The sequence below is a fragment of the Eriocheir sinensis genome, chromosome 2 (assembly GCF_024679095.1).
Source record: "Eriocheir sinensis breed Jianghai 21 chromosome 2, ASM2467909v1, whole genome shotgun sequence".
NCBI lineage: Eukaryota > Metazoa > Arthropoda > Malacostraca > Decapoda > Varunidae > Eriocheir > Eriocheir sinensis.
Window position 1 is genome coordinate 19,978,352 of NC_066510.1, and position 16,693 is coordinate 19,995,044.

Below are 16,693 nucleotides of genomic sequence, written 5' to 3' on the forward strand. Positions count from 1 at the left end.
GGAACGTCTTTATGGAGAAACGACAATTTTGGGTTTTCTCTCTCTCTCTCTCTCTCTCTCTCGCTCTCTCTCTCTCTCTCTTTTCCAGCTACATATATATATATATATATATATATATATATATATATATATATATATATATATAGAGAGAGAGAGAGAGACACACACACAAACACACACACACACACACACACACACAGAGAGAGAGAGAGAGAGAGAGCCAGGCCGTGGTAGCCAAGAGACGGGTGGTGGTGGATCGATACTGAGTAGAGTTGATGCCAGACGCTGCCCTGCTCTCTCTCTCTCTCTCTCTCTCTCTCAGTAAATATACACACCCAGATACATACACTAAGTTTGAAGAGACGTGTGTGTGTGTGTGTGTGTGTGTGTGTGTGTGTGTGTGTGTCAATGGTAGTTAGAATGATGATAAGACGCACACACTGACAAAGTAGGCAAGCAGGCAAACAGAGAAACAAACACTCAAAACAATCTATTGGGCGAACATGTAAAAAAGAAAAAAAAAAGAAAAACACATCTATGACCAGCCACAGAGACTTGCGTGTGAGTAAATTAGAGTTTTAATTTTCGTGAGAGAGAGAGAGAGAGAGAGAGAGAGAGAGATAATGAGTTTATAAAAAAAGGAAGTGAAGGAAGGGAAGAATTATTTTTTTCTATCTCTTAGAAACAAGTCTTCTCCTTCACTATCTCTCCTGCGCGGCCTTGTCCTCTCCCATCGCCTCCCCCCCCACTCCCTCCCCATCCTTCTCCCGTTCCCTCTTCCCCCTTCTCCCCCTCCTTCCCACTCCCTTCCCTCTCCTCGCCCTCAGGCCCTCCAGGCGACCCCTCTTTCCTCCACCCTTATCTTTCCTTCCCGCCCCTGAAGTCTCTCTCTCTCTCTCTCTCTCTCTCTCTCTCTCTCGTGATCGTTCGATTCTCCTCTCTTTTTCCAACTATATAATTCGTTCTCACAGCATTCCATTTTCTTTGATAGAGTTGTATGCATTTCTTGAGTCAACTAACCTAGATATTCTTTCTAAACCTAAGAAATATCGTAAATCATCCTAACTCAACACAGTGTAAGCAACTCTATCGTAACCTAACATCCGTCAGCAAATCTGTACAGTCCGTTTGCATCAAGCTAACAAACACGTTCTTTACTCTAAATGTTCTTACCTCATTTCGTTCTTGGTTCTTTTCCCTTTTCATCTTCATTTCGTTATTGGTTCTTTTCCCTTTTCATCTTCATTTCGTTCTTGGTTCGTCTTCCATTTCAACCTCAATTCGTTCTTTGTTCTTTTCCCTTTTCATTTTCATTTCGTTCTTGGTTCATCTTTTTCAACATTATTTCGTTCTTAGTTCTTCTTTTTCAACATCACTTCGTTCTTCGTTCTTCTTTTTCAACTTCATTTCGTTCTTGATTCGTTTCCCTTTTCATCTTCATTTCGTTCTTGGTTCTTCTTTTTCAACATCTTTTCGTTCTTCGTCCTTCTTTTTCAACATCATTTCGTCCTTGGTTCCTCTTTTTCAACATCATTTCGTTCTTCGTTCTTTTTTTTTCAACTTCATTTCGTTCTTGGTTCTTCTCCTTTTCAACTTCATTTCGTTCTTGGTTCATCTTTTTCAACATCATTTCTTTCTTCGTTCTTTTTTTTCAACTTCATTTAGTTCTCGGTTCTTCTTTTTCAACTTCATTTCGTTCTCGGTTCTTCTTTTTCAACTTCACTTCGCTCTTGGTTCCTCGTCTTCAATATTCCTTGCGCTTCCTCCTCTTCTGGTGGCGGTGGTGGCGGTGGCCGGGAGAGGCGAGAAAGAGTGACCCAGCGGACGACTCTTCCTGGCCAGCCTCGCCTCTCCGTTTCGCTCTTCCCTCCTCTCTTCGCCTCCCTCCGCCGCGCCCTCCATATAAGCTTTAATCATCGAACTCGCCGTCTCTTGACATTCACTTACTTGATATGAACATGTTTTCCTGCGCTTGGACGACGATTTTGTTATATTTCGAGTCTTCTACCCCTCGTTGTCGTTTTCTGCGTACTCCCGTCAAGGTCACAGCGCCCTAATTTTTCTCTTTTTTTATATACGTAGGGTCATGTGCGCAGTAAGGTTAGAAATGAGCCGATAAATGGTGTGGTGTGGCGCAGGGCGGTGTTATGAGGAGAGCAATATTAGTCCTTGGTGCCCCGATCATGGTTAGGTTTAGTCCACATTGGTTCGTGTTCTCATATGCTCCCGCCTCTCTCATCAACTATTTCCAAAGGCCAAGAAGGAGATCTGTCGGGTTTTAATGATTGTTCGTATACGTTCATTGTACAGTAGAAGGGACAGACTACCACCATGGTCATAAAGCTACCCGTGGAAATGCTCAAGAAGATCTGTCGGGTTCTAATGATTGTTGTTTTTCGTTCACGGTACAGAAGGGTCAGACTACCACCATGGTCATAAAGCTACCCGTGGAAATGCTCAAAACTCCTGCGAAAGCCTTGTCTATGATGTGATTTTGGGCGCCGAAAAGGTTAAGAATATGACCCTTTAGTAGTTGGTTTTAGTCTTGATCAATCGATAACCTCACACTCCGTATATCTGCTGACGCGCCTCTTGGGGTTGACGGCGATTCGTTCAGGCGACTCTTTATAAGGACGCTTAATGGTGCTGTGCTGGTAGAGGGAAAATAATACTGTTCCTGGTTGTTTTGGAGGTGATGCAGACACTCTTACGACGTTCCATCTTCCGATAAATCTTGCTGGTCCCGTTGCTTCTTTTTGACCTACTTCGGGCGGAGGCGTCCTCGGGGTGATCTCGTACGCCTGCTCTCCCCACTACTGCGTTTGGACTGTGATATTCGACCTGGTGGCTGGAATGAGGGCTGAACACACACACACACACACACACACACACACACACACACTCTCTCTCTCTCTCTCTCTCTCTCTCTCTCTCTCTCTCTCTCTCTCTCTCTCGTCTTCACAGTCTAGCCAGTCTTTTAAAGGAACAGAAATCATCAAATACAACGTTCATGTGTTTTATTACCGAATAGAACTTCCCGTCGGTACACCTTTTATTTTTTTCTTCATCTTCACGCTTGTCTTTGATCACCTGTCGTTTTCTGGCCTCTTCATCATCCACTTCACTGTTGGTCGGGAAACAGGTCACCGACAGTAAGTGGCAGACTCAAGAGCGTTGCCTCGGGTGGGAGAGAGAGAGAGAGAGAGAGAGAGAGAGAGAGAGAGAGAATGTGATCCACTCTTGCTGGAAGTGGTGGACTCCTTCTTTTACCAGCGTGAGGGTGGGTGGCGTGTGTCAGGGTGTGTCCTCATCCCTTGGCCGGTTTGGTTGTCGAGTCCCTCCGTTTCCGTTCCCCTTAAAAGGTTGTGTTGGTTTTGAAGATCTCAGTCACTCTTTTTGCTGCATGCTCTCAGTTTAGTGTACGTGTGTGTGTGTGTGTGTGTGTGTGTGTGTGTGTGTGTGTGTGTGTGTGTGTGTGTGTGTGTGTGTGTGTTGTGAGCAGCCTTGGTTGCGTGGGTGATGATTTGTTTGTTTAGAGGCTTTCGTTTCTCTCTTTTTTTTCGTCTTTTTTTACTTCTTCATTTTCTGTCCTTTTTCTTTTTCTTATAATTTTTTCTTGCTCTTCTTGTTCTTATTCTTGTTCTTGTTGTTCTTGTTTTTCTTGTTTTTGTTCTTGTTCTTTTTCTGAACTAATGGTGCGTGACAAAATGTTTTATAAGTAGCTACTGTTGCATTTTTTGGGGGTCTGTTTTTGTGGGTGGCGTTAGTTTGGGGCTACAGGCAACTTTCACTCTGTTGGGTCTCCACTTTGTCTCTGGTTGCCTATCAGGGCCTCTCGGGTCAGTTCGCGCCCTTCCTGTATCACTTATGCACGTGCAGTAGCTAAACGTTCGTATCCTGTTCGCTCCCCAAAGAAAATAAGTTAAAGAGTATACTTTGAAAATGAGTTTTAAAGATAGTGGAAGGCAGTGGGTGAGTGGATAGCCTGACGCTGCGGCGCCGGGTCTTGAACAACACGGGGTCGCGCCCCGCCCGGTGCCTCAAGCTGGGATTTTTCAGTCACCGCCGAGTGGCCTAAGACTACCCACATCTTGTCCAGAAGACCACCTATCAACCCGGACTCTAGATTCTAGGATCAAAGATGAGTTCCGGGGGTAAGCTTGAGATAATGCAAGATGGCGCCACTGTAAACACTTGCATGCGCCACAACGGGCTGGGGCCGACCATCAGGCCCTACCAAGAAAGCCTACATAGGCGTAAACTTTAAAAAAAAGTATTTATCTTTCCCATCATGACGATTCTAGACAACATCCTGAACCACATGGCGCACTGAGGAGGACCTTTGGGAGAGTAAAGAGTGACGAAATAAGAGCACAGAACCGGTGGCGCCACTGCCCGGCCCTCGCCCGTGCTCCGGTCATCTCCCCGCCGAGCCGGGTCAGACGCGTCTCCCGGCCGTAACAGTGAGTGTCGTGCTGTGTAAAGCCTCGTGCGTGCTTCAGGGGGCTTGGGGGGGTGGTCACAGTGCCTAGAGGGTGCACTGTTTCCCGTGAGGGGGACAAAGTATCTTCTCAAAGAATATACGGGGTTCCAGTGTTCGTCTGCCTGTATCTCATCATTGCAAGTCCAGGCCACACCCTAAGCCCTAAAACCCTAAAATAATAGTATCTGGTGGGGAGGAGCGCTACTGTTTAAGGGGCGTTGAAATATTTGTCGGCAACGTTCTGCTTCGGACGAGCTCTTTTAATAGTAATTTTATTTTTTTATTTTTTATCCTACTTTCCTAAAGTTACTGTCCGTATTTCTAGTGCCTGTTTTGATTTGCATTTTTTTTACCGCATGTTGTGTTCTGTAGCTTGCTTTTTACTGCACCGGAGATGCTAAAGATGATCCACTGAGGTTTGGAGTTTCTTTTTATTTGCAAATTAAATCAGCACCGATAGAAGCAACTTTTCCTGTTTTTCTTTTCATTTTTTTTTCTTTTTGATCAATTAAGGATAAGAATTTTCATTTCACTTTCAACATGGGCAGTCCTTGAACCTCGCTTCGTCCAGCCTTTTATATATTCACTTTGTCCGCGTCAGCGCCGTGAGTATCGAGACACCGCGAGAACTTTGGTTGCTGATCGTAGCATTTTGAACTCGTGTGGGTACACACCTTGCCTCAACACGGAGATGTGCTTACAAGAATCGAATTTTATTTATAATTACTTTTTCAGTTACATTGTCCAGCTTTTTCCTGGCTTCTTTACGAACAAACTTTTTCAACGACAGAATATGTTTTCAAACGTAGTTAAATGGCATGGTATTTGGTGTACTTCAGTATAAAAATAAAAAAATATATATATATATATATATATATATATATATATATATATATATATATATATATATATATATATATATATATATATATATATATATATACATATATATATATATATATATATATATATATATATATATATATATATATATATATATATATATATATATATATATATATATATATATATGTGTGTGTGTGTGTGTGTGTGTGTGAGATTCTGTTTATCATGTTGTGATAATATGTGAAAAGATGTATAATGGAGAGTGTGCTTCATTATTCGTAGTATGATAGTGTGACGTGAAAATAATAAGAATGCTGGCACCTCGTGAATCTATCTTCACACAATGATGATGAAAATCAGACCATTATTGCAGCATGGAACCCTCTATTATTATTTTCATTACTTCCTAAAGCAGAAGGGAGGGTGGAGGCTGGAGAGGTCTTGTAATTACGTTGATCACTTCACATAATGTCAAACAGAAAAAAGCAACACGTCTCTACACAAAACAGTCACAGCACAGCTGCAACACATCTCCGTCTCCTTACAACACAGTCACAGCACAATGACAACACAACCGCAACACAACTCCCGCGTCTCCTCACAACACAGTCACAACACAATCACAACAGCCACAACACAACCACATCAAAGCCATAACACATTTACAACACAACGCCCTAGCAACATAGCACAGTCACAACACAGCCGCAACACAACTCCTGCGTCTCCTCACAACACAGTCACAACACAATCACAACACAGCCGCAACACAACCACATCAAAGCCATTACACATTTACAACACAACGCCCTAGCAACATAGCACAGTCACAACACAGCCGCAACACAACTCCTGCGTCTCCTCACCACACAGTCACAACACTATCACAACATAGCCACTACACATTTACAACACAACGCCCTAGCAACATAGCACAGTCACAGCACATGCACAACACAGCCACAACACTACCACAGCATTGCCATAGTACAACCACAACACAGGGATAACCCAGCAACACCACAACACAGCCACAATACAACAACAACAATGTATAGCCACAACACAACCACAACATAGAACACTCACAACACAACAACATTAAAAAACAACAACATAGCCACAACACAACACAACCACAACGCAGCTACACCACACCCACCACAGTCATACACAGCTACTACCACAACACAGCAAAACACAACCGCAACACATTCATAACCACAGCACAACACAACACAACCGCACTTCTACTTCTACAACACAGCCAGAAAGCTACAAAACAAAACAGAACATCACCACAACACACACACAAAAGAAAAATAACCCAGCCACATTCGAAGAAGCAGCAGTAAATGTCTAACTATCCCCTTTCTTTCCCCTTTCCCACAGAAGACATGAGGTGATGGCGCGGCTGGCGGGGGTAGTGGCGGTGGTGGTGTCGGTGGTGGTGGTGGTGGTGGTGGCGGGACTGTTGGCTCCAGTAAGGGGATCCAGCCCTCCCGAGGACAACATTGCAAACCAGTTCAACATAGGCGGCATACTGTCCAATAACAAATCCCACGTACACTTCAGCCAAACCATAAAAGTAAGTGGTTTATATGCAACGATGATTTAGTTTGATATATGTTTGTCTGTTCACCATTTTTTCCGTTTTCTTTCTCTCACTCTCATTATCCCTTTCCCTCTAATTACTCTTGCTATTGCTGTTTTATTATTGTCATGCTTTTTTTTCCCTTCAATTTCTGAGTGCAAGATACTTTTTTTTTCCTTCCTTTTACGTGAGAATTAGGGTGCGTCGACAGTGGTAGGTGTTTGAGTGTTGTCCAGCTGATATTATGTACGTGTGTGTGCTTGAGGGGATGGGGGGGATGTGCTGCACCCTCACTCGTCTCCACCCACTCCACTCTACCTTCACTCTCTTCTTCTCTCCTTCGCACATCCCGTTATTTTGAAGAACTGACCTCAAGTAGTTAAGTGCACTCACCTCACCACCTATACTCGCCTCTTCACCGTCTTCTCTCTTTCACACACAAGTTTTCCGTTTCCTCCTGACTTTCATTCCTCTTCTCTCCAATTCATTCTTCCACCTCTCCAGACTCTACTCAACCTGCTCTTTACTCTCACAATGTCATCCCACAATATCATAATCCATGGAGACTCATGCTGGGTTTCCTCCTTCATTCTATCCATCACCATTGTAAACGAGAAAGGTTTCAGAGCCGATCCTTGATGCACTCCCGTCTCCATTTTGAACCCACCTGTCACTTTTATCCCGCACCTCACCGCTGTCACACTGCCCTCATACACATCCTCATACACAGCCTTATATACTTCTCTGCCACTCCCGACTCACTCATACAACACCACTTTTCTTCTCATACGCTTTCTTTAATACACAAAAAGCAATCCAACTCCCTCTGCACCACTCTTAAATTCTTCTCTGCTACTCCCGACTTTTTCACACAATGCCAAACCTCTTCTCTCGGCCCTCTGTCATACGCTTTCTATAATACACACACACACACACACAAAAAAAAATCCAACTCTGACCTTCCCTATACCGCCCCATCTACAGTCTCAGTGCAAACCTTTTTAGTGCCGTACTGCTGCTCGCCACCCGTCACCTCTCCTCGTAGCCAAGGTCTCGCTACCCTTTCCCATAACTGCATGCTGTGGCTGATCAACTTTATGCAGCCTACAGCTCTGCACATCACCCTTAGTCTTGAAAATCGGAACCACTGCATGTACTTCCTCTCCACTCCTCGGGCATCCTCTCGCTTCCCACAAGAAAAACAACACAACCGTACCTCACATAACACAACACTGCCATAACACAGCCACAAGAAATCCTGAACACAACTGCAACACAAACAGGAAAGTCAGAACAGAACCACAACACACACACAATAGCATCATAAACAACACGACGCTATCACAACACAACCACAAAACAAAACTATACTCAACGGTCTCTCTTCTTAGGTTCATGTCCCCACAGTTAAGTCTTCCGTCCACTTTTCCACTCTTTATCCTCTTTATAGCTACCTCCGCTTCATCCTTACTGATGCGTCGTACTTCCAGGTTCATCGTCCCCTCATCATCCAATCATATCTCCCTCTCTCTTATTTTCTTCTTTCATCAGCCCCTCAAAGTACTCCTTCCACCTTCTTCATTATCCTCTCATCTTCCAGTTTTGTATCTCTCCCTCATTCAGTTTCTTCTTCCATCAGTCCCTCACAGTACTCCTGCCACCTTCTCAACGCTCTCTCCTCGGTTGTCAGCACTTATCCACCTCTGTCCTTCATCAGCCTTACCTGCAATGCGTATCTGCCTCTGTCCTTATGTCACCCTAACCTGCTGCACATCCTTCCCAGCTCGATCCTTCTGTCTAGGCAATAGGAAGAAGTCTTTATTTTTTCCTTCCTTGGTGTCCAGCATGCTATACTACTCGCCTTATGCCTTTTCCTTAGTCTTCGTCTGCTCTCACTTTTCCTTCCGCCGCTTCTCTTTGTACTCTTGTTTACTTTATTATCTCTCGTATTATCCTGCTTTATTTTCGCCAACCTTTTCCTCTCTCTGTTTGCTTTCTTGTACTTCTTATCTCTGTCCAGATGACGCACCAAGTATACCTTCCTGGCTGCCTCTCTCACCCCTTAATTCTGCAGTAGTTGCTCAGCTATCCAGCAACACAAGCTCGCCTGTGAATCGTACCCCGAACCTCTCGATTGTGGGGCGAGCGTGCTAACCACTGCACAAAGGATCTCCGTCAGTGTGTGTGTGTGTGTGTGTGTGTGTGTGTGTGTGTGTGTGTTCTCCGCGGGGGCCATACCAAGGAGCCAAGATAAGGAACGTAAAAGCCACATTGGAGAGCCTCTTGTCTTACAGTGAAGGAGAGGAGGAGGAGTAGCTAAAGGAGGGGGAAGAGGAGGGGGAGGAGGATGGGACAAATGCGGAGATATGCTTCCCCGAAATACTTTCTTACCTTTTTTTCTTTCTCTTAATATTTCCTGGGACTGGGTGCAGAAGGATGAGATGATATTTTTTTCCCGGAAGATCGTGGGAAAATTATGTTCATTTTTCGCCTGTGTTGTGAGGTGAGGCGAAACTGGGTGTCCAGGAAGCAGAGGTTTAGCACGCTACTGAGCAATGGAGATTAGAGAGTCAAGGGGGCGCGGTGGTCTGGTGGGTTAGATTGTCTAGCCAAGGAAGTGAAGAGTCAAGGTTCGAAATTTTCCCCATATCCACGTTAATGACTCATATTTAACACCTCCCTCATTAACTACCCATATTTCTCACTAATATGTCATCATTTACCCATTTTTCACGTAAATCACTTTCGTACCACCTTCCTATCATTCACCCCCATTTTTCTTTCTTTTTCTTTCTTTTCTTTCTCTTTATTCCTTTCTTTCCTTCTTTCTTTCTTTTTTCCTTCCTTCCTTCCTTCCTTCCTTTCTTCAAACATTCATTCATTCATTTATTCTTACCTTCCTTCCTTCCTTCCTTTCTTCCTTTCTTCCTTCCTTCCTTCATTCATTCATTCCTTTCTTCCTTTCTTTCTTCCTTTCTTTCTTCTTCCTTTCTTTCTTCCTTTCTTACTTTCATTCATTCATTAATTCATTCATTCATTCATACCCTCCTTCCTTCCTTTCTTCCTTTCATTCATTCATTCATTCATTCATTCATTCATTCATTCATTCAATCATTCATTCATACCTTTCTTCCTCCCTTTCTTCCTTTTTTTCTTCCTTTCATTCATTCATTCGTTCATTCATTCATTCATTCATTCATTCATTCGTTCATTCATTCATTCATTCATTCATTCATACTCTCCTTCCTTCCTTTCTTCTGCGGATCACACTTTACCGATCTCCACATTAGCTCCTGTTCATTTCCTCGATAATTACATTCACACTATCTTTTACGCATTACAACCTCCATTCTTCGTTCTTATCTATTTTCATGTTATTTCCTCAACTTTACATCTCTTTTTCCCTATAAAACCATACCTTTTTCCCTATAAACCCATGCCTTTTTCCCTATGAACCCATACCTTTTTCCCTATGAACCCATACCTTTTTCCCTATGAACCCATACCTTTTTCCCTATGAACCCATACCTTTTTCCCTATGAACCCATACCTTTTTCCCTATGAACCCATACCTTTTTCCCTATGAACCCATACCTTTTTCCCTATAAACCCATACCTTTTTCCCTATGAACCCATACCGTTTTCCCTATAAACCCATACCTTTTTCCCTATAAACCCATACCTTTTTCCCTATAAACCCATACCGTTTTCCCTATAAACCCATACCTTTTTCCCTATAAACTCATACCTTTTTCCCTATGAACCCATACCTTTTTCCCTATAAACCCATACCTTTTTCCCTATGAACCCATACCTTTTTCCCTATAAACCCATACCTTTTTCCCTATAAACCCATACCTTTTTCCCTATAAACCCATACCTTTTTCCCTATAAACCCATACCTTTTTCCCTATAAACCCATACCTTTTTCCCTATAAACCCATACCTTTTTCCCTATAAACCCATACCTTTTTCCCTATAAACCCATACCTTTTTCCCTATAAACCCATACCTTTTTCCCTATAAACCCATACCTTTTTCACCTGTTTACGCCGCCCCTTCCCTTGGTCACCTGCTTAAGTGTTTCTCTACCTCGTCGCCAGCAGAAGATCAACGACAACAGGACCTACGTGGACGGGAACACGACCCTCCACGAAGTGACGATGCTCATGGACTCCAACCCGATCCGCACCGCCCTCGAGGTCTGCAAACAGCTCGTCTCTAGATCGGTACGTTGCTTACTGCTTCTACTGCTACTGATGCTGATGGTGCTTGTGGTGCTACTGATTCTTTTCCTATGACCAATTCTACTGTTATTATTATTACGACCTCATCCGTATGCTATCATTATCACCACCATCACCGGCCCCTATCATATGTATACCCATCTATTTCATTTTCCTCACCATCATCATCATGCCCTCACTATGCCCTAAACTCACCATTATACCGTCACTGTCACCACCATCACCTGCTCGTACCATACCTTAACCTTTCCTTTACCCCACCATCACCATCCTGCCCTCACTATGCCCTAAACTCACCATTATGCCGTCACTGTCACCATCATCACCTGCCCCTACCATACCCAACTATTTCCTTTACTCTACCATCATCGTCCTCCCCTCACTATGCCAAAAACTCACCCTTATGCCGTCACTATCACCACCATCACCATCCTGCCCTCAATATGCCCTAAACTCACCATTATACCGTCACTGTCACCATCATCACCTACTCGTACCATAACCTTTCCTTTACCCCACCATCACCATCCTGCCTTCACTATGCCCTAAACTCACCATTATGCCGTCACCATCACCACCATCACCGGCACCGATCATACCCAACTATTTCCTTTACCCTGCCGTCACCATCCTGCCCTCACTATGCCCAAAACTCACCATTATGTCGTCACTGTCACCACCATCACCTGCCCCTACCATACCCTAACCTCACGTTCATGCTTCTTTCCTTCCTTCCTTACTTGCTTACTTCTTTACTTACTTGTCTTTCTTTCTTTCCTTCCTTTTTCCTTCCTTCCTTCCCGCCTTCTTTCCTCCCTTTCTTCCTCTTTCCCTTTCCACCAACATCATCACCACTACCTTCCTTTATCATCACCATCACCACTGTCACCATCATCACCACCCTTAACAATCACCACTACCACGATCACCAGCTCACCACTTCCCCCAACCAACCACTACCACCATCAGCCCACCACTACCACCACCATCACCACACCGTCACCTCACCTGTCCCCCTCTCACGCAGGTATACGCCGTGATCGTGTCCCATCCCCTCAACGGTGACCTTTCCCCGGCTGCTGTCTCTTACACGAGCGGCTTCTATCACATCCCCGTCATCGGTATATCCTCCAGGGACTCCGCTTTCTCGGATAAGGTGAGGCACCGGACAGGTACAGACTTAGTGGAGAGATACGGAAGGGTCAGGTGGCTATATTGAAATTTTGTGCCTTTTGGAAATATATTTTGCCACCCCGGCCATTCCCTTCTCGCAAAATGTCCACCTTGAGAGACAGACAGACACCCATATACCCGAGTGACGCGTTTTTTCACCTTGCAAAATACCTGTAAGTGTTTTTTTTCTTACCTTGCAAAAAATAATCAACTTTCCTTATTTTTTTTTTAGACTATCCAGATTTTACCTTCCATCTTTACTTACTTGTCTTCCTTTTTTCCTTCCTTCCTTCCTTCTTTCCTTCCTTCCGTCCCGCCATCTTTCCTCCCTTTCTTCCTCTTCCCCTTTCCACCAATATCATCACCACTACCTTCCTTTATCATCACCATATCCACTTGAAATGACTCTATGGCTGTCTGACATTTTTTTTCACCTCTCAAAATACTCACGTTTGCCTTCGTGTTCCTCAAAAATATACTTTCCTTACCTTTCAGGATATCCGAATTTCCTCTTTACCGCGCCGAATACACGTCACTTCCTACGTTTCAGAATGCTCTCGTGTCCTCCCTTACCTTGAAGACTATATCCGTATACCTTTCCTTCCTTACCTCTCAGAATATTTACCTACGTGTCCTTCGTTCCTGCCTTCCTTCACCTATTCCTTCCTTCGTTCCTTCCTCTCTTCCTTCCTTGTCTTCCCTTCCCTAATACATCCTGTCATACTTTCCGGTATATCTATGTTTGCATCCTTTATTTCTTTCTCTCCTTCCTCTCTCCATTCCTTCCTTGCTTTCTCTCATATTCCTCGCCTTTCCTCTCTAATACATCCCTCCCAGCTGTCCAGAGTGTCTACCAGCCTTCCCTTCCATCCTTCACTTCTTGACTTCTTTCTTTCATTTCTCACTCCCTTCCTTCCCATCCGTTCTTGCTTCCTTCCTTACCCTCCTTTCCTACCTTCAAGACTAGCCTCGCATCCTTCCTTCCTTCCTCCTTTACTTAACCTTCCTTGCAAGACATCCATGCGTCCTTTCTACCATTCTCTCCTTACTCCCTTACTTCATTCCTTCTCTTTCTTCCTTCCTTCCTTGTCTTACTCTAACTGACACGCCCCTCCGTACCTTGTCAAATATTCATATGTCCTTCCTTTCCTTCTTGCCTCCCTCCCTTTCCTTCTTTCCCTCCTTGCCTCCCTCCCTTCCCTTCTTGACTTCCTCCCTTTCCTTCTTTCCCTCCCTTTCCTTCTTTCCCTCCTTGCCTCCCTCCCTTCCCTTCTTGACTTCCTCCCTTTCCTTCTTTCCTTCCTTGCCTTCCTCCCTTCCCTTCTTTCCCTCCTTGCCTTCCTCCCTTCCCTTCTTTCCCTCCTTGCCTCCCTCCCTTCCCTTCTTTCCCTCCTTGCCTCCCTCCCTTCCCTTCCCTCCTTGCCTCACCCTCTCTGACACATCCCTCCTAACCTGTCAGAATATCCACATGTCCTTGCCTTCTTAGCTCCCTGACTCTCTTCATTCCTTCTCTTGCTTGCTTTCCTCCTTGCCTCCATTCCCTCTCTTCCTTTACTTCCCTCCTTGCCTCCCGTCTTCACCAACACGCCCTTCCGTACTTTGCAAAATATCCAAATGTTCTTTCCAGTTTTTCTTTCCTCACTCCCTTTACTTTTCTTGCCCCTTTCCCTCCTTGCCTCCCTCTTTCACTAACACGTCCTTCCGCACCTTGCAGAATATCCACGTGTCCTTCCTACGCACCGTGCCCCCATACAGCCACCAGGCCGACGTGTGGGTGGAGCTGCTCAAGACCTTCCAGTACACCCAAGTGGTCTTCGTGCACTCCTCAGACACGGACGGGCGCGCGCTCCTCACCCGCTTCCAAAACCAAGCTCAAAGCCATGAGGACGACAAGGATATCAAGGTGGGTGCGTGGGTGTGAAGGGGTGAAGGGAGGAGGAGGAGGAGGGGTGACGGAGGGATCGTTGGTGTGAGTGTGTGGGGTGGGAAGGTAGGGACGTGTTGGTAAGGTGATGTGTGTGTGTGTGTGTGTGTGTGTGTGTGTGTGTGTGTGTGTGTGTGTGTGTGTGTGTGTGTGTGTTGAGATAGGGGATGGTTTGTGTGTGTGTGTGTGTGTGTGTGTGTGTGTGTGTGTTTTGGATAGACAAAGGAGGAGGTGTGTGTGTGTGTGTGTGTGTGTGTGTGTGTGTGTGTGTGTGTGTGTGTGTGTGTGTGTTGAGATAGAGGATGGTTTGTGTGTGTAGGGGGAAAGGGGAATGGGTGGTGTTTGTGTGTTTTGGATAGAAAAAGGAGGATGGTGTGTGTGTGTGTGTGTGTGTGTGTGTGTGTGTGTGTGTGTGTGTGTTACTATGCTCACTTGAAACAGTCTAACATTTTTTTTTGCGGTTTCCCTAATAATTTCCCTTTTTTTTCTTTTCCCGCTTTCAAGAGTTAGAATCAGTCACACCACGACCCAGCGACCAAACCTGAAATCCTTATCAATAACGCTTTTTTCACTCTCACACTTCTCGACATTTTACGTTTTCCATTGCTAGCTTCTTTTTGCAGGTAGACTCTTTTCCTCTTATCTCCCTCACCTGTCTATCGAGCCCCTCACCTGTATCACCTATTGACGTTTTCTTCTGCTGGTGTGTTCCTTTGCAGTTAGAAAACGTGATAGAGTTCGAGCCGGGACTCAACTCCTTCGTGGACAAACTCAAGGAAATGAGAGAAGCGTCAGCAAGGGTCATTCTCCTCTACGCCAAGTGAGTGACCCTTGACCTTCACTTGGATATTGTGTGTGCTCCCTCGCCCTTCGCTGCACTATATTGTTTTTGGTTTCCTTTCCCTGTATTATTCTGTTGTTCCGCGATATACTATTCGGAATTCTCCACTGGTTACTGTTACTATATAACTACCTGGCGCTGCTGCTGATGGTGCTGCTACTACTACTACTACTACTACTACTACTACTACTACTACTACTGTTACTACTACCACTACTACTTCTTCTTACTCAACATCGACTGCTGCTACTACTACTACTACTACTACTTCTTACTCAACATCGACTACTACTACTACTACTGTTACTACTACTACTACTACTTCTTCTTACTCAACATCGACTGCTGCTACTACTACTACTACTACTACTACTACTACTACTACTACTTCTTACTCAACATCGACTACTACTACTACTACTACTACTACTACTTCTTACTCAACATCGACTACTACTACTACTACTACTTCTTACTCAACATCGACTACTACTACTACTACTACTACTACTACTACTACTACTACTACTACTACTACTACTACTACTACTACTACTACTACTACTACTACTACTACTACTTCTTACTCAACATCGACTACTACTACTACTACTACTACTACTACTACTTCTTACTCAACATCGACTACTACTACTACTACTACTACTACTACTACTACTACTTCTTCTTACTCAACATCGACTACTACTACTACTACTACTACTACTACTACAACTACTACTACTACTACTACTTCTTACTCAACATCGACTACTACTACTACTACTACTACTACTACTACTACTACTACTACTACTACTACTACTACTACTACTACTACTACTACTACAACTACTACTACTACTACTACTTCTTACTCAACATCGACTACTACTACTACTACTACTACTACTTCCTCTGCTTTGCGCCCGGTTGTTAATAATTTTTCCGCATGTCTTGAAAGAGTGCAATGATAAATTTTCGAGACTCTGACCAACAGTTTTAGGAAGCCTTTTCACACCGGAACAGTATCTACGTTGTGGATTTACAAGAAGGGAGATAGGTCAACGATATCAAATCACCTCCCCATTGACGTGACCTCAGCTGTAAAGAAGATACATATATAGTGATACTCCCAACCATTTACAAAAGCAATCTGATTCATGTCTCGCTGCTTGGTCTCTCTTCACGGCAACTCATGTCTCAACAGAATGATGCATGCAGTGGTAAATTGGGATGAAAGCTTTTATGAAATATATCTCGATTTTAGTACAGTATTGGACAGAGTAGCTCAGCAGACGCTTCTAATTGAACTATAGCCCCGTAAAATTGAAGATAAGTTTTGGAGATGGATAAAAGCCCGGAGACAGGATGCAGGTGACTCAGGTAAACATTGAAACATCTAACCAGACTTGCTTTGTTAGTGATGTCTCTCAAGGATCGGCTTTGGGTCCATTGTTTGTCGTCATTCACATCAACGACCTCAGTAAGTAACGACACTGGTAAGCTTGCCAACGACACCGAAATAAGTCAAACTGTGAGGAAACGAAAATGCAGAGATATCACAATGGAGACTTAACAGACC

At 44.1% G+C, this 16,693-nt stretch overlaps 1 protein-coding gene across 5 annotated transcripts in view; it reads left to right on the forward strand.

Moving 5' to 3' along the window:
- LOC127001224 (glutamate [NMDA] receptor subunit 1-like) overlaps positions 1–16,693 on the forward strand; it is a 53,829-nt gene that overhangs the window by 15,521 nt on the left and 21,615 nt on the right. For 3 of the 5 annotated variants that reach the window (XM_050865487.1, XM_050865518.1, XM_050865498.1), the window contains exons 3-7: positions 6,722–6,917; positions 11,027–11,152; positions 12,198–12,326; positions 14,058–14,246; positions 14,987–15,087. In XM_050865487.1, the coding sequence (XP_050721444.1) occupies positions 6,735–6,917; positions 11,027–11,152; positions 12,198–12,326; positions 14,058–14,246; positions 14,987–15,087 (728 nt within the window). In that variant the 5' untranslated portion in view covers positions 6,722–6,734. The remainder of the gene's footprint in view (positions 1–6,721; positions 6,918–11,026; positions 11,153–12,197; positions 12,327–14,057; positions 14,247–14,986; positions 15,088–16,693) is intronic. The other 2 variants (XM_050865509.1, XM_050865519.1) reach the window with 1 other exon arrangement.